This window comes from Ambystoma mexicanum, chromosome 1p (assembly GCF_040938575.1).
Source record: "Ambystoma mexicanum isolate Mex_15411 chromosome 1p, UKY_AmexF1_1, whole genome shotgun sequence".
Classification (NCBI taxonomy): Eukaryota; Metazoa; Chordata; class Amphibia; order Caudata; family Ambystomatidae; genus Ambystoma; species Ambystoma mexicanum.
In genome coordinates, this window is record NC_090921.1 from 693,632,583 (window position 1) to 693,651,376 (window position 18,794).

An 18,794-nucleotide genomic window follows, 5' to 3' on the forward strand; every position below is an offset into this window, starting at 1 on the left:
TCAGGAACAGCGAGATCTGCAGGAATCGCCAGGAACTACGATTTCAGCAACTTTGGTTTTCTTACAAAAAGATACTATGCCAACCAGATTGCGAGAATGCCACTCTCGCAGAGAAAGTTTGTGAAACTTTGCCAACTTGTAGGCCCCTAACCAGCTTGTGACTTCACAAATGATTCTTTTTCGCCTTAACTACTTCTGAGAACTTTTGCAAAGACTTTACTGTTTGATACCAGAACTGCCCTTTCCTATACAGAACACTAGCCCATTGACCGTGGCCTGGCCTAGTGACTTGAATTGAACTATTCTAGGGAACTGAAACTATTTGCACTGCCTAGACAGTATATATAATCTATTCTACTTACTTTTGTCCTTTTTGCCCACCGCTAAGTAACTGAACTGCCTGTCACAAAAACTTAAGAGTTTTGTATTGGTCTAGAATGACAATGCATTACTTACCGTAAAAGCATTTCTGATGGTTGTATCTGCTTAGATTCACATGCTGTGCATAGGTCCGACATCCAGTGGTCACTGCAGAGTATTGCATTTTGTTTTTCGTAGTCAAAAAGGGGACGTCGACAGGCGTGTCTGTAACACTATCCCTATAGTGACGTGCGTTGTACCCACAATCCCTCACGCGTCGAGGTCCCTCTGTTTGTATTTTTCTGCCCTGAGGGAGCCTTCTAGACATGAGTACAGAAAAGAGAGAAATATAGGAAAGGATGTCTATGTTCCTTCCATCCGAGCGGGGAGGAAGGGCGGGCACATGTGAATCTAAGCACATACAACCATCAGAAATGCTTTTACGGTAAGTAATGCATTGTCTTCTGATGTTTGTTAATCTGCTTAGAATCACATGCTGTGCATAGACTAGCGAGCAGTACCCGGAGTTGGCGGTGGGTTATGAGAAGGAACAGTAGAGAAAAGATATCTTAATACTGCCTGTTCCACCTGGGAGTCAGATCTAGAGTGTGCATCTAGACAGTAGTGTTTTGTAAAGGTGTGCACAGAACTCCAGGTAGCCGCTTTGCAGATGGACTCAAAGGGAACATTTGCAATGAATGCTATGGAAGCCCCAGTGCCTCGAGTGGAATGTGCTCTTGGCTTGAAGGGTAGTTCTCTCTTAGCAAGAGAGAAACAAAGAGTGATGCATTGTACAATCCATCTAGATATAGTGGACTTAGAAACTGCATCTCCTTCTCTTCCTGCTGCCACCGAGACAAAGAACTGATTAGTCTTTCTCAGTGTTCTGGTTCTTTCCATGTAGAACATGACAGCTCTGCGTACATCTAGTGTATGCAGACTTTTTTCTCCCAAGCTGGAAGGGTTTTGAAAGAACGTTGGTAGTTCTATAGACTGGTTTACATGAAATTTCGAGATGAATTTTGGTGCAAACCTTGAGTGTGTGCGTAGAACCATCTTATCCTTGTGAACTGTTACGAAGGGCTCTAGTACAGAAAGAGCCTGTAGTTCACTTACTCTCCTAATGGAGGTGATAGCTATTAGGAAAGCAGTCTTAAGAGTGAGGTATTTAAGAGTTGCCTTGTGCATGGGTTCGAAAGGAGCGCCCATGAGTCTAGAAAGTACCAGGTTTAAGTCCCATCCGGGAGCTGGGTTAGCTATCGGAGGTTGTATTCTCTTTACCCCCTCCATGAAGGCCTTGATAACTGGTATCTTCCACCACGACACTTTAAGTTGGGAAGTGGTTTATGCAGAAAGTGCTGCTAGGTGGACTTTAATGGAATTAAACACTAGACCTGAATCCAGTAAATGGGTCAAGTACAGAATAATGTTAGTGGGAGAGCAGTCAACCGGATTGATGTTCTTACCTCTACACCAGATGACAAATCTTTTCCACTTGCTAGAATAGCAGTGGCGAGTATTACGTTTTCTGGCTTCCCTGAGGATGTCCATACATCTCTGTGGGAGTTGTAAATGTCCAAATTCTCTGATCTCAGGAGCCAGGCTGCTAAGTTCATGGTCTGAGGGCATGGTTGCAGTGTCCTGCCCTTGTCTTGTGACAGCATGTTGTACGGGCAGGGAAGTTTCATTGGGGGAGATAGGGACATCTCCATCAAGTGAGCGAACCATGGCTGCCGGGCCCACATTGGGGCCACTAGTATCATGGTAACCTGCTCCTGGTGCATCTTGTGCACCACTTTGTTGAGGAGGGGAGTCGGGGGAAAGGCGTAAACAAATTTCCCTGACCATTGAATCGACAGACCGTTCCCCTTGGACTGGTTCTGGGGGTACCTGGAGGCGTAACTTTGGCATTGAAAGTTCTCCAGGGTTGCGAACAGGTCTATTTCCGGGAATCACCATTGCGTGAAGACGTCTAAGACGATGTCTTCGTGCAATTGCCATTCGTACTCTTCGAGCAGGGGGAAATCTCTGCTGAGTTTGTCTACTAGCAGATTGAGTTCCCCTGGTACATGTGATAGTAGGAACATGTGTTTGAGAGCCCACTTCCATATATTCTGGGACAGCTTGGACAGTCCTGGAGAGTGAGTGCCCCCTTGCTTGTTGAGGTAGTACATGGCTGTGGTGCTGTCTGTGAGGACCATCACTGTCTTTCCTTGTAAGTGTTCCTGAAAGGCTTTCGGTGCTTTGAACACCGCTAGTAGTTCCAGCAGGTTTATATGCTTGGATGCTAAGCTCGGAGTCCACACTCCGTGATCAGTCTGATGGGATAGGTGAGCCCCCCATCCTGTAAGGGATGCGTCTGTGGTTAGAGTGGCTTCCACTGCGGGTGTGGCAAAAGTTTTCCCTAATAACAGGTTTTCTTTTGTCCACCACCGTAGCGAGAGAACCAAGGCCTGCGAGACCACCACTAGATCGTCCCATTGTCTGCTGGCCTGACACCACTGGCTGTAGAGCCACTCTTGCATTGGGCGCATGCGCAGGCGCGAGTGAGGTACCAAATAAATACATGACGCCATCATCCCTAGCAAGCGCATTGCTTTGCGTACCGTCACCTCTCGACCTGCCACATAATGGGGAATCTGAAACAGCATGTTTTGGACCCTCTCGTTGGAGGGGAAGACGAGGCCGTCCTTTGTTCGAATTAGAGCCCCTAGGAATTGTTTGATTTGGCTGGGGTCTAAGCTGGACTTCTTTTCGTTGATGGAGAAGCCCAGTTGCGACAAAAGGTCTACGGTCTTTTGGGTATTGGAGAAGCATGTTTCGTAAGAATCCCCTGTTATGAGCCAGTCGTCGAGGTAAGGGTATACCGGGATGGATAACCTGCGCAGGTGGGCCGCTGCCACTGCCAGTACTTTCGTGAATACCCTTGGTGCAGATGCTATCCCGAAGGGTAGTACTCTGAACTGGTATTGTTTGTTCTCTATCTTGAACCTGAGGTATTTTCTGTGCGCTGGCAACATTAAAATATGAAAGTATGCATCTTTCATGTCCAGTGTTGTCATGTAATCCCCCTGTGATAACAGTGGGATTACTTCCTGCAAGGTCACCATACGAAACTTTTGGGGTTTGACAAACTTGTTCGCTGGGCGCAGATCTAATACAGGGCGCATGGTTAAGTCCTTTCTGGGTACAAGGAAGTACACTGAATAAATACCTTCTGTTATCTGAGATGGGGACAGCCTCTATCGCTTCTTTTTTCAGTAGCTCTTCTACTTCTTGAAGAATAGTGAGGTGTTTCCGGTGACATGCGTCGGTTCCGTGGGGGTCTGTACTTCGGGGAACCGTTGAATTCGATGCAGTATCCGTGGGCTATGGTGGATAATACCCAGCGGTCTGACGATATTCCCTCCCATGCTAAAAGGAACGATGTTAGCCGGCCCCCGACCGGTGATGCATGGGAGGGGACCCGAATCTTCGGGTCATTTGTTTGTATTGGGCGTGGAACCTTTGGGGCTGGAGCCGCGATCTCTTCCTTTGCCACGCCGTTGGCCTCTTTGACTGAACTGGGTGTTGCTACCCTTGTTAGAGGGCCAGTTGGTAGCAGAGTAAAATTGCTGTTGGTTTTGCTGCTGGCGTTGGCCACGAAAGGAGCGTCTATTGCCATAGCTGCGTCTGTTAGGGGGCCTAGAAATTTGGTCAAGAGTCTTGATGGTATCAAACTCTTTCTTCGCATGTTCTAGGGCTTCATCAACTGCTTTCCCAAACAGATGTGTTTGTTCTATGGGCTTATTTATCAGGGAAGTCTGGGTTTCCGGCTTAAACCCCGAATGGCGCAGCCAGACATGGCGTTTAAGAAGTATTCCCTGAACCAGGGAACGGCCAGCCGTCCCTGCAGCATCTAAGGAGTTCTTTACGATGCCATGGTTTACAAGAGTTCCCTCTGAGACTATAGCTAACAGGCGTGAACGCAGGGGTTCTGGTGCGTCCTCTGCTTCGCTGCGCAGCTTGCTCCACTGTGCATCTGCGTAGCTAACTAGTAGGGAATTGTTATTCGCAATCCTAGTAGAGAAGGCGGCGGCGGTCGTGATTCTCTTCCCAAGTGCGTAGAGCTTCTTGCCCTCCTTGTCCGGTGGTGCCTCACTAGTGGATAGTGGTACCCCCGCCCTCTTTCTTGTATTAGTAACTACGAGGGAGTCCGGAATAGAATGTCCTCTGATGTACAAAGGGTCAGAGGACGAAGGGCTGAAGAGCTTTTCTATCCGAGGGTTGACTCCTCTGACTAATGCCGGCTTGGAAAGGGAAGGAGTTCTTCTTCTCTTTATAGAAGCCAGGAGCGGAATAGACTGACTAACAGGGGCTTTTTCTTTAATAACTCTCTCTACAAAGTCTATGTCAGGAAGAGTCTCCCCTGTGTCTATTTCAAAATGCGCTGCTGCCTTGCGCAATAGTGCATTAAGTGAAGGTTGGTCATCTATGGGAGAGGTGTTTCCAATGGGTGAATCCTTGGGAGAAGGGTGAAAGACATCAGGGTCTGAATGCACTGATGGGGATTGCCAGGGCTGCGAGGTAGCTATATCTTCTTCAAAAGCTCCTGCACTAGTGTAAGGATCTTCTTCAAACCCCTCTTCCTCATGTTCTTCCTCTCCACCCAACCACTCCTCATCTTCCTGGAGGTATTGCTCCTCTTCAGTGAGGTCATATGCGTCTGTAGAAGGGGGAACAGCCTAGGAATCTTGACCCTAGGGTCATCCTGGGGCCATTCTCTTGGTCTTTTGGGTGTGGGTGGGTTTTGGCTTCCCAAAAACCTTTCCATCTTCTCCATACAAGAGTGGAGTCTTTCAAGGGTCTCATGGGGGACCCCTGAATAGTCTAGAGGGGGGAAATCAGTGTCTTCACCTTCGGAACGCTCCCTCAACGTCGAAGAAATGTTTCCGTCGCCCTCTGAAAAGCCCTCCGGTAGTTCAGAAGTGCCCTTAGATGAAGGGGGCAGTTCCTGGCTACTTTTGCGCTTTTTCGGCATTTCCATAGCTTTTTGTGCGGTATTCGACGTTTGTTTCGTCGTCCGCTTACGCTTGTCTTCAGAAACAATTCTCGCCAGGCTCTCGACAACGAGTTCGTCAGTAGAGGGCTCTGGTGTCGACGTTGCCTGCGTTACGCGTTGTTCCTCGACGGCCGCTCTATGGAGCGTTACGTCGGATGATTTTGAGGTAGCGCCTGTGTTCGATGAAAGCCCAATCGCTGGTCGCGGCTGCGTTTGCGGGTGGGGCTTGAGACCCTTACGGTCTAAGGTAGACGCCGGAGTGCCCTGCGTCCCCTTCGGCGCTGATGGATCCTTCGTCTTCGACGAAGACGAGCCGTGGGTTGTGTGCTTAGGCCTATGGGGTCTATGTGCGTCCTTGTCGCCGGGGTGTTCATCCCCATAAGCAGGGCATGAGCCGAGCCCATCGGGGCCGGGGACGGACGTCGAGGAGTGCAAGCGCTCCTTCTGGGGGTTAATGACTTCCGTAACGGACGTCGAGTTATCACCCTCCTCGTCACTTTCTGTAACAGCGGCGGCGGGTGGGGAAACTGACTTCGACATAGCGTAGTCCGCCCACCTCTTAACTTTGCGTTCTTTAAGAGTTCTTGGTTTCAAGAGCTTACAGGCCGCGCAGCTGTCCTCTTTATGATCGAGGGGCAAGCAACGATTACAGAGCTTGCGTTTGTCCTTCCAAGTGTATTTGCCCCTACAGCGTGGGCAAAACCTGTCCTCTCCATAGCTGAGGCAATAAAAACTGGTGATAACCACAAGGGAAAGATAGGGGAGAAAGAAAGACATTCTCGACGAGAAGATAAAAGTTCGAACCCCCACTCTCCCTACTGTATGTTGGCCGGCGAGGCCTGGCCACGTGTTCGGCAGCGCCGAAGGATCTCCTCCGTCTCTTCCCCTCCGTCGAAAACTTGCTCGGCGGAGAAACAGCTTCACAGCTAACGTCGAGGGGAGGGATCTTTAACAATAAGTATAAATTAAGGACCGAGGTCCGTAGTAAGTGTTTTTGCAATGTCTCTCTAGGAGCTCCGCGTAAAGCGACCATAAGCTGGGCAGAAAAAAACAATCTGAGGGACCTCGACGCGTGAGGGATTGTGGGTACAACGCACGTCACTATAGGGATAGTGTTACAGACACGTCTGTCGACGTCCCCTTTTCGACTACGAAAAACAAAATGCAATACTCTGCAGTGACCACTGGATGTCGGACCTATGCACAGCATGTGATTCTAAGCAGATTAACAAACATCAGAAATTAAGTTTTCTTCTAGTGAAATGTTTTATAAATGATTGTGTAAATAAATTAAGTGTTTTTATCAAGAAACTTTGAGTACAAGTGTCTACTTGAACCACTGGGCTTGAAAGTCCTCTGTGTAACTACTTGTACTGCTCACATTCACTCTTGATTTAAGTCTGGCTGCTCATCTCGCTACCAACAAACTGTGGCACAGACGTATACTAAAGGTTGGTCTTGCTTACACCTGTAGTCCTAATTGTGTGTGGTGGTCCCAGAGGGTACTGCATGCAATTCTGCCTAACAGCCAGGCCTGTGGAGATGGCGATACCAAACTCCCCTCTTCAAGGACGATTCGCTAGCCTGGGAAGTGGTTCAGGAAATCCAGGCTTTCTTTGAGACAAACAAGGCCGGGGACACGACTCCACTGGTCAGATGGGATGCGTTCAAAGCAACAATTAGAGGCAGAATTGTAGCGATCAAGGCCAGAAGGGACAGGGAATGGAGGCTGGAGGAGGTCAGGCTAGAAGACAAACTAAAGGAAAATATGGCCAAAATGGGGCCAGCGCAGACCCCAGGAACCAAAAGGGAATACAGGACCACACAAGGTCAGTTGGACCCAATACAGACAAGGGCAGCGGACCACGATATATTACGTCTTAAACAAAAGCACTACATTCAGGCGAACAAGGCTGAACGCCTTCTGGCCAGTCAACTGAGAAGGTAATAAACAGACAAAACGATCTTGAAAGTAAAAGTCAAGGGAGGTACAACTATCACCTGCAATATAGACAGAGGGAGCTCATCCAATTCTACAGTAATCTTTATAGCTCAGAAAATCCATTACCGGTGGCCCAGGTATCATACTTCAACTTACCGAGAATATCTGAAGAGGAGAAGGAATAACTAGAAGGGGAAGTAACCAGAGACAAAGTCCGGACAGCAATCAAATCCTTACGTATCCATAAATACCCTGGGCCGAACGGCTTTGTTGCAGAATTCAATAAAATGCACACAGATCTGCTTGTTCCCCATCTCGCAGACCTTTTCAACCAGATGGGCAAGGACAGGGCTATTTCCAATTCCATGGATGAGGCAAAAGTGATACTCATCCCAAAAAAAGGTAAGGAACCCACTGAAGGCGTTTCTTAACACCCCATCGCCCTAATAAATGGTGATGCAAAGATCCACAAGAAAATCCGAGCGACTAGAATAGATCAGATTCTCCCCAAATTGATCTGGGCCGACCTATCTGGTTTCATAAGGGGGCGCCAGACTGAAGACAATGTCAGGAGAATAGCAGACCCTATTAAAAAAAAAAAAAATCACAAGCGATGAATCCCAGCCCTCCTACTGGCGATTGACGCGGAGAAAGCTTTCGACTGGGTGGAGTGGGGATTCCTCTTTGGGTCCATAGCCCATCCTGCTCATGGTTGCAGTTTTCAGAATAGGGTAAGAACCAACTATAGGAACCCGGTGCTACGGCTCTATCAACGGCCGAGTGTCCGAACCTTCGAGGCACGAAGCAGGTGTGCCCACTGTCCCCCATGCTGTATGCCTTACACCTCAAACCGCGCGCAAACAAGGGGATAAAAGGTATACCCTTCGGTGCGGACACACAAAATTGCAGCCTTTGCTGACGACATGCTTTTTACGGTGTCCCAACCAGAGGCTTCCCTCAGAGCCATAGAGCGGGAACTTAATCTGTTTAGGAAGGTTGCAGGCCTAAAATTAAACGCAGCCAAATCTGAAGTTCTCAACCTTACCCTCCCGAGTTCAGTCAAGCAGGACCCCAAAAAGCTCCTCCCCTTATAGATGGGTGGAACACTAACTTATCTGGGGACAAAACTGACCAAATCACTGGGGAGGCTTTTTCAAGCAAATTACCCACCCCTTCTAGAGAAGCTCAAATCTGAGATGGTTGACTCCGGTCCGCTACCGATCACATGGATGGGACGTATAAATGCATTAAAAATGGTGGTGCTGCCACAACTCCTTTATCACTTTACAGCCCTCCTGATCCACGTTCCGTGGGGCTACTTCAGCGCCCTCTGCAGAATATGCAAAATTAATGCAATCCCTGTCAGCCCGGGAAGGAGTGGGGGAACCAGATTTCAGAGCCTACTACATAGCAGCCCAGAAGAGGGTAGTTAGGGACTGGCAAAAGGACGACCGGGAAAAGATCTGGTGAACCACGAACAGAGCTGTCGCCAGGGGAGGGGGGGCGGGGGGGTCTGGAGGGAATAATATGGAAAACTAAGACAGACGCCTGCGCAAATGTATGCTCCATCACGACAGTAGTGGGGGATGCTTGGGAGGAAGAGGGCGCACATCACTACGTTCCCTTCGCCGTATACACCGCTCTGAGAATCCACAATTCACACTGCTACAAAACACACCCATTCAGGGCCTGGCAAAAAGGGCGTTTGCCTGAAGGTAAGAGATCTGTTCAAAGGGGACCACATTAAACAGTTCGAACAATGCAAATCAGACTTCACTCTAAGCGAAAAGGAAAGGTACACCTACGTCCAACTGAGACACCGGCTACTCACTCCATCCATCCATCCATCCATCCATCCATCCATCCATCCATGAATCAAGCAGGAGTTCGCCAACTAACGCCATTCGAAAATACCGCAATAGAAACCCCAGTGACAGCTGAGTAGTGGCAAACTTTTACAAACACACAAAATTAGGCGAAGACCTCCTGCCGAGAACGTGCATAAAAAGATGGGAGGACTCCACCCAGGGCGCAATAGAAGAAACAGAGTTTGCAAAACTATGGGAACTAATTCCGAAATTGATAACCCATCGCGATATGCGAAATATGGCTTAAACTAATGTTTCAGTGGCACCTGACCCCTATCAGCTTCACAGGATGTACCCGGGGACCTCCCAGCAGTGCTGGCGGGAATGTGGTGGGGAGGAACTATGGAGTCACGTCTGGTGGGAATGCGCCAAGTTAGACCATTTTTGGGTGGGCATACACAAAGCAATTGAACAGGTATTAGGGGTAAAAATTAAGGGGAACAGGGGCCTCGCAATGATAGGCCTAGATGGTACCCTAGAGCAACTCGAATCAAAACCCGCCCGCAAGTTATACGCAATAATGATGACGGCAGCTCTAGTATTGACTCACAAATGTAAGTCTAGGGACCCTCCACTGGACCACGAATGGATCCCAAAGATTTGGAACATTGCAGCCGTGGAGTGGCTTACCTACTCCATCCAGGGGGACTACAAAAGATTCAACTCAGACTGGTGCTGCCTACTAAGATATCTAAGGGAAGGTGCTCACTCAGCTTGGTGTCCAGGACCATGGTTATCCTGGGAATAGTGGACCACCCAGACTTCATTAATGTTGTTGAAAAATGCCAAAAATGTTGGGGAAAAAAACAAAAAGAAACTTGCCCTGCCTTTAGTATTAGAGAGATGTGTAAGTGTTATGCTTAATCCTCTCTCTCCTAGTGAGACCCACAGCAATTTCTGCTCGACTTACTTTCTATCCTGAATGAGGAGAGCATTTTTCCACTCATTCATTCCCATTTGCTCTGACTTTTGGGACTCCGTTCTCTATTCATTTCATTTTCTATGGAGTCTGCTTTCCTAAATATCGCTTTAAAGGCATCCGTGTTTAACATTTGCAGCACACAGCACTTTATGTGCAGTGATGCTGAGAACCCTTTTCTAAAGTCCTACCAGACTTCATTAAAACCATATCTGAGGATAAGCTCCACTCTTAGTATACGGCTGTAGCACCCGAGAATGTTTTGGTAGCATGGACAGAGCAGCCAGGCTTGTTAGGGAGAATTCTCAGAAATGTGCTAATTCCCTTTAACCTTAAACCCACAGCTCTTTTTGCTGGACTTTAGTAGGACTTTTAATTTTTAACCTGGAGAGAGAGACAATTTTCCCACGCTCGCATGTATTTTTCTGTAATTTGGACTGTTTCTTTTGACTTTGGAGTCTGACACTCCATAGGCATCTTTACATTGCAAAACAAAGCACTTTCACTGCAGTGACATAGGGAAGTCCCTTAGATTTCCCAGATGTTTAAAATACTTTCTCTTGATGAAACAACTGTTTCCAAGAGCAGTAAAGTGAAATTGACTACTTACAATTTGTAACAGTCTAGACCCAGCACACACTTTACCACAGGGTGCTGGAAGGGTTACTTAGCATCCCCTTTGTCTAGTTTCCCATGTTACATTTTATTGTTACCCTTTCTACAATTAATGGGCAGTGGTTTACTTTTTACTACCATTGTGTTTTTTTACAGCGGGCTGCAATCGCAGCTGCAGTAAGGCACCCATGAGTGCCCATTTTGTCAAAAAGGCCCCGGTCTTAATTTTTTTTTCCGCCACTTCTTGTCAGAAAGGTCCTTCTTGAGATTTACTCTGCGCGTCAAACCTGGTTTGGTCCCTTTGTCCGTTTTGCCTTTGGCAGGATTCACGAGTGAAGCCTGCCTCTGGCTCCAGCGTGTCGGGCAGGAAGCGAGGGAGGTGCCCGAAACTTCCTGTGCTTAATCCCCTTGGTTACTGGAATGCACCCCAAGGTGATTGGCCAGCTGGCTGTCCTTGGAGGACAGCCACCCTGCTGTGTGAATGACAGCTAGGCTGGCATGAATGGGATAAACCTGCATAAAAAGGCAAGGCTTTTTGTCTTGGAAGGCTGAGTCGACCAATGGAGGAAGGAATCCAAAGGAGAACTTGGAAGAGACTTGCTGCAACTCCTGGACTGCTGGTTTGCCCGGTGAAGCCCTGCTGCCGTGCTGAAGCTCTGAATTTCCTCGACTATAGAAGCTCTGCAAGGACGGCTTTTCCCCTTGGGTTGGTGGGACCAATCAACACCAAAGTGAACTTGTCTGGACATCCTCTCGGAGCTGGCTGTACTTCCATTGCTGCTGCAGGAACCGAAGTGCCAGGGAGAGGAACACAAGATCGAGTGCATCGCTTTTAAGTCAGACTCGAACTCCAGGAAGATCCTCCGGGCTTCCCTGAAGCTGGACTGACCAAACCTGAGCCACCTCAAAAGAGTGCTGGACCCCAGATGCAAGGAAAGTCTGAGGTGGTATCAAAGAACCACAGTGTTGCCATTTGCTGTAGACGTGAGGAGCTGAAACTGAAGTGCAGCTGAATTGAAGTTCCCATTCCTCCCGCCGACCTTCCCATTGCAGTGCAGGAGTCCCCAGACGTCCTCCCTCTTGTCCCCATGACCGAGGTCCAGGAACAACAGGATCTGCAGAGCTGTACAAGAACAGAAGCCAGCTGGAACCATTTATTGTAACCAAAGGTACTGTAAACCCAAGAGGACTTGCATCTTTTTGCGTAGCCTTGCTTGTTCTCAGTTGAGACTAGTCTTGGTTGCCCTTGCAGAGTTGCTTGCAGCTTTGTCCTTCACAAGCCTCCCAGCTCGTGGTCCTTCAAGTGAATCTTAGCTCTACAAACCTTTCTAAAAACATTGTGCAAGACTTTTAATTTGCTTTAAGAAGACCTTCAGCTCCCCTATACTTTGCGCAACTAACATTGGCGTTCCTGGCTCCCGGAGAGACTCTTCTTACCCCAGACAGTGCTTTTGTCTTTCCTCCAGGAAAGGGTTAATTTACTTTGCATTGGAGAGTTTAAAAAGTACTTACCAGTTTATGAATTATTTGATAACCTTCGTTTTATTCCCCCATCTAATCCTTTACACTCAAACTCAGTATTGCTCTAAATGTACCAGTGATAAATCAATGTCTACAGTGTCCTAGCTATTTAAGTCCACCTGGGGAAGTGTGTGTGCCATCCCCAATGTGTATCATCTGATTTAGAGAAACAGAGTGTGTTTTGAAGTATACTACAAGTGGTACATGTTCTGCTATCTTCTGAAGAAGGCTTATATAACTTACTGTTAAATACATTAATAACCGTTCAAACAAGAAACCTTGAGTAGAAGTGTTTATTTGAAGAACTGTCACTGAGAAACTGTTACAACCTTACCGCTCACATTGACCCCTCTTGAGAGAAGCCTGGCTGCTCAGCCACACTACCAACCTGTGTAGTACAGGCCTATACCAATAGGTGGGTTACCTAATACCAAGAGGACAAGGGTTGTGTAGTCTCCCACAGGGTTGCTACATCAATTATTGCCTAACACCTCTCCAGAGTGCAGGAATACACAAGCAAAGAAGTTCAACCGGGAAAAAAATACTGTCTATTGTTGGAGCTCATAAAAAGAAACCTGCTACATTTACTTCTTCTAACCTAAGGTACTGTGAGGCTCAAAGGTAGAACTTACCTTGAGCCAAAGAGTCGCTCCATGTGACTGCAGGGTGCAAAGGTGTCCACCCTACCTCCGACACAGGCTTGCCAGCTTGTGTCCCTTTAGTGAGTCCTTTTGCAGGGTCCCCCTAACTTTAGTTATATTATTGAGCATCTTATTCTAGTGACTGAAAGCATCAAGGATCTTTACTTATTCTTCTACTTCATAAGACTTTGGCTCCACTCCTACGCTGACTTTGCATTGTAATGGATTGGACTTTAAAAGCATTAGAATGTCTGAAAAGTGTCTAGAACATTAAGATTTGCTGATGTGGTTTTGCTAACTAAATACAATTACTGTTTATCTGTAAAGTGTGCGGTAGTACTGATAATATGGTAGAACTGTCAGGGTCAAACAATTGTAACCACGAGCAACTACTATTGAAGTATCACCACTGAAAAGTATTAAGAATTCCTCTGTGTGTTGGTTAGTGAAATAAGTATTTATCTACATTCCTTGTGCAAATAAGTATACATGTATATTTTTAATATAACATTTACTGTGTAACAGTTTCTTTGGACTATTGTATTAACTGGGTTCAGTGTACTTACCTACAGCTCACATCTTCCTCCTAAAATAAACCTGGCTGCTATGCCATTACACCAAGATGCTTTGGGTAGTACAAACGTATACCAAGAGTTGAGAACCTGTATGCAAAGGGATGGTTTTATGAAGTCCTACCTCAAGTGGACTTTAGGAAAACTCCCATAAAACCTGCCAAAAGCAAATTTTTCTGCTCTTTTTCAGGTGAATGTTCTGTTTTTGCGAGAAGTGGTTTACTCTTTCTAGTTATAAAAATAGGTAAGCAGGTATCAGCTGTACATGTAAGAAGAAAGGGTCATATGGTTATGGCTTATATTTGTTCTCAAAGTGAGTATGAACGGCTTTTTAAACAGAGGGTGCCAAGTTTTTCTCCACATACTTCATCGATGGAATACATGAAAAACTGGTTTCTATTAGTCTAAGATAACTTTAATGAAGTCTATATCCTCATCCAATTCATGTACCTTAATTCAAAATCTGCCTGCTGCCCTTTTGAGCAGCGCAGTTAATCGAGATTGTATGCAGTACCCTTTGGGTGCACTACAACAACCCTGACCTCCTGACACTAGGAACCCAACCCTTGGTACAAGTCCGTACTACAGAGGTTGGTAGTATGTTGAGCAGCCAGGTTTATCTCAAGAGGGGTCAAAGTGAGCAGTAGGGGAGTTACACAGAGATTCACAGTGACAAGTATAAACTCTTACATACAAGGTTTCTTGATTCAACAATTATTAATTTAACAGTCAGTTTGAATAAGCCTTCTTCAGAAGGGGGCAATATAATAGTAACACACAAATACACTCCAAAATACACACTCTTAGTTTCTCTAAATCAGCAAATACCCATTTGGGATGGCACACAGACAGTTCCTACACCCGAGGGTGGGTGGCTTGAATAGCTAAGACACTGGACATCAATATAGCACTGTTGCATTTAGAGCAATACTTAAAAGTATGTCAAAGAAAAAGGTTATTAGAACAAAACACGAGATCTCACAAATATTCTGAAGCAGGTAAGTACTTTTGGCAACCCCCAAAGCAGAGTAATTTAACCCCTTCCTGGAAGCAAGACAAAAACACCAAGTCAGAGGGAAGAAGAGTCATTCGGGGAGCGATGCCAGGCCAAAGTCAATTGGGCAAACGTCTAGGTGAGCTGAAGCCATTCTTTAAGGTAGGCAAAAGTCTTGTGTTAGGAAGAATTCTCATAAATGTGCCAATTCCCTTCACGTAAGAGACCCCAAGCAACTTTGCTGGATTTTGGGGACTTGGTTTTTTTTACCTGGAGAGAGTGTGAGCCTCCCCCCCACCCCCACTCTCCCATGTATTTTGAATGTGTTTTCTTTGGTTATGGAGTTTTAGACAACTCCACAGGCATCATCTTTTCATGTGTGTCACAGCACCCTCAGTGCAGTGGCACAGGGCAACCTTTTCAGGCTTTCCCAAGGTTTAGATATCTTCTCTGGGATAAACTACAGTTTCCCAGAGTAAGTCAAGTGAAATTGACTTTACTAGTCTTTTCAAATTCCTAGACCCAGCACACCCTATCTTACTATAGAGTGCTGGAGGGGTTACCTAGTATCCCCTGTGTCTAGAAACTCATGCAGCAGTCAAATGATACCCTTTCCTATCGAAAAGGCAGGTGGCAGTGGTTTTACAACAAACTACCATGATTTTTCCCGACTGCGAACATCAGTAGCTAAAAATCACGGGAGCTGGCACCTTAAGCCCCTTTGTTTAAACGGCTCCCGGTCTTCTTTTTTCGCCATTTCCTTTTGGAAAGGTCCTTCTAGAGTTTGTCTCTGAGCGCCAAACTAGGTTTGGTACCTTTCTTTCTATGCCTATGGCAGGCTTCAGGACTGAAGACCGCCTCTGGCATCTGAGTGTCTGAGGTGGGCAGGAAGTGAGGGAGGTGCCCAAAACTACTCCCTGTACCTAGTCTCATGGGAGACCCAAATGCACTCTGGTATGATTGGTTGGTTGACTGTCCGGCAAGGACAGCCACCCTGCTGGGCGAGTGGTAGCTAGGCTGGAATGAATGGGAGGAAACTGGATAAAAGGCACGTCTCCAGGACTGGAAAGCAGAGTTGACCACTGGAACGAAAGAACCGAAGACGAGCTGGAAGAGGATGGCTGCTGCAACTCCGGACCCGATTTGCCAGGTGAAGCCCTGCTGCAGGTCCGAATTGCCAAGTTCCTCTCGACAGAGAAGCCCCTTCAAGGACTTCTCTCTGAGTTGGTGGGACCAATTAACTCGTAAGCCACCTGGGTAGCATTCTCAAAGCTGGTTAACCAACATTCACAAATGAACCTATACACAATACTATAACCTCTTGTATTTTGTGCTAATGATGTATGAATCGTCGTGATTGTACTAATAACTGCCTTGATAACGACCCAGTGGTCGAAACATGCGTCGGCTGTGTTTGGACTAAAACATTTTTTCCATATATTCAATGGCTTCATCTATTAATATGAGTTTGAGGTTACGATGGATTCTGTATTAGATTTTCAAGTATTGTTTACTGCGATTCAAGTCTATTTGCGCATGTTGAGTACACTCTTCATCCTGTACAGTGCCTGTTTTGCATCTGGCTTGGATAAAAAACCAAGCCACATGTAATTTTCTAAAACCTGGGCCAGCATCTCAGACTGACACAGCTAACAAACATGCAACATGAACATTTATTTTCCCTTAAGGTAGTATTGTGGATACAATGTGCAACACCCCATAAATTAATGTCCCAATGCTGGTAAAATCCACCCACTGGAAGGAGTCTGATTGCTGAGCGGATTCTGAGTTATGTAAAATGTGCATAAAACAAAAAAAAAAAGAAGAACTTACCTGTCCCTCGCTCTGTCCTTGCTCTGGGGACTGCCTCTCTTCTTGCCACCTTCGCCATCTTCTCGCTGGTCAGGGAAGCCTGTACCTAAATTAGTCATATGAATGGGTCCATGCTATGAGCAGAAAAACACATAGTGGCATTAGAGACTCTACAGCAGCTGCATACGGTCCAGCTCCTCAACGACAATGTGGTGCCATCTTGTAAAACCTTTGTGGGAGCACTGCTCTCCCTCCTGGTGTGAAAAAGAGCAGAAAACTGAATGGGAGATGAAATAACTAATCCCCACCCCACACAACAATGTAAATAAAATAAAGAGCTAAACATGAAACCTATAATGCTAGAATATCCCAAGCTAACTCAAGTATGAAGGAACTCTTGGTCATCCTCAAAGAGTTAGAAGCTCCAATCCCAGTGCCAGACAACTGTATAAAAGATAAACTTTGGTGCTCGAATATACAGCAAGCACTAGCCAACCAAGTCACGACTCTACAAGTAAAATTGCTAAGAGAAAAGCTTCATTAACCAGCAATATGCCCACTAGAACCACCCTAGATCCATCCAATAACACAGTCAAACCTTCCCACTTTAAGTTTTCTAAAGTCACCACAATTGAAACTGAAGACTATATTATCACTCAAACCTAATTGTCAGGGTGACCAATGCCCTGCTCAACTTATCAAGGATGCAGCCAGAGACCTGGCCCCCTTAATTGCAAAACTCATCAACGCGTCATTTGCATCTAATACCATCCCATCTAACCTTAAGGAATCATGGGTGCTCCCATTATTGAAAAAAAGACTGTAGACCCTTTGATTCCTACTAGCTACCGACCAATTACTACTGTGCCATTTCTCCTGAACGTCTTAGACAAAATGGCCTACTCAGAAATACAAACACACTTGGAATCTAACTCCTTACTAGGAGCAAGGCAAGCCCCCCCCCCCCCCCATCACTTGTGGAGTGCCCCAAGAATCTTGTCTCACCACCCCTATACATCTTCACCAAGCCCCTTTTTGATCTGGAGATCACCTACACTAATTATGCAGATAATACTCAGATCCTCCTACCTCTTGCTGGTGATTAGGACAAGGATTTGGCCTTGGCGAATAGGGTATATCATCATTCAGGCATGGATGGCCAACCATGGACTACGCCTGAATGATGACAAGACACAGATCATCATCCTGGGCACACCATCGACCCTCAAAAAACTGAGTCCCAAATACTCAGCCTTTAAACATGGACCATAATATCATTACCGTCGCTAAGGAGGTAAAAACTCTGGGATTCTACCTGGATTCTACTCTCTCCTTCAACAAACAGGTTAACACCATGGCCTCGGCATATACCTGCAAACTGATTAGAGCAGGCAAAGCTTTCCTGTCAAATACTAGTTGCATCACCACTGCCAGAGCACTTAGCTTATCAAAGATCGACTATTGTAACGCCTTGTACATAGGGGCTAACAAACTATCAAGACAATCCAATTCTTGCAAAACAATGCTCACAGAGCAGCACTTGGAAATGCAAGGAGAGAACACATCTCCGAGATGAGAAAAGCCAACAACTGGCTGTCCACATACGATAAAATTAAACTAAAAGCTACCTCACACACAAATGCATGAACAATGAACAATGCGGCACCATGTTACCTATCAGATAGAATTACTACGAAACCTGCAACAAGAACAACTAGACTTGCTAATACGAACTGCCTCTTGAACCCTAGATTGAAGTTGGCCAGCAGTTTCCAGGTCAAGGCAGCCCAACTGTGGAACTCTCTACCCTCCCCACTAAGAGTAGAGCATTCGTACCAAAAATTATGTCGGAGCCTAATAAAGTGGCTTAAAGACCCTGACTTCTACGTCAACCTATGACACCTAGACTAACTGGCCCACTACCCTGTCAATACTCTAGTTACGGGTCACCTTACTACTGACTGTTTCCTACCCTTTACAGACTACTACCTTATGAACCACGATTCTCCCAAGGTCCCATGTGCCTGCTCTCAGCCCACAGTCTGAATCTCATGTATGTATATATCCAGTATGTATATAATTTGCATTATGTAAATGTACATTTTTACGTGTAACTAAGCTGTGAGTGATCTTATGCAATGCGCCCTAATACCCAAGGGTCTTGTGTGCAATACAAGTAATAAAACAAACAAAGGTAAAACCCCCAAAACTGCAAAGTAGAGATGGTTTTCAGAGTAGTAATGAGAGGAAGAGGCCAGGCCAGGCAAAATACTGCATAGTAAAATGGCATTTCGTCTGTGCTGGTGCAGCTCTACCAAGGCAGACCTAACAGTCCATACTTTATTTTAGGAATGTAGATGTGGTACTTCTATGGTGCAGCTAGATGTGGGCAGAATAAGTGCTAGAAATTTGCAAACAGTCATTCACAGGGGCAGATTGGTTAAGGGAATGCAGGATAGGCCGCCCGAGGCTTCAAACAATCAACCTCACAGAGGGATCAGCAGCATGG

At 46.2% G+C, this 18,794-nt stretch overlaps 1 protein-coding gene across 2 annotated transcripts in view; it reads right to left on the reverse strand.

The window, feature by feature from the left end:
* KHDC4 (KH domain containing 4, pre-mRNA splicing factor) overlaps nt 1-18,794 on the reverse strand; it is a 316,330-nt gene that overhangs the window by 51,226 nt on the left and 246,310 nt on the right. Inside the window, exon 12 of one of the 2 annotated variants that reach the window (XR_011304121.1) lies at nt 16,307-16,391. Coding sequence is in view for 1 of the 2 variants with exons in the window: in XM_069649904.1 (XP_069506005.1) it covers nt 16,307-16,419 (113 nt within the window). In the remaining variant the exon portion in view is untranslated. Of the gene's footprint in view, nt 1-16,306; nt 16,420-18,794 lie in introns of both variants that reach the window. The other variant, XM_069649904.1, reaches the window with a different exon arrangement.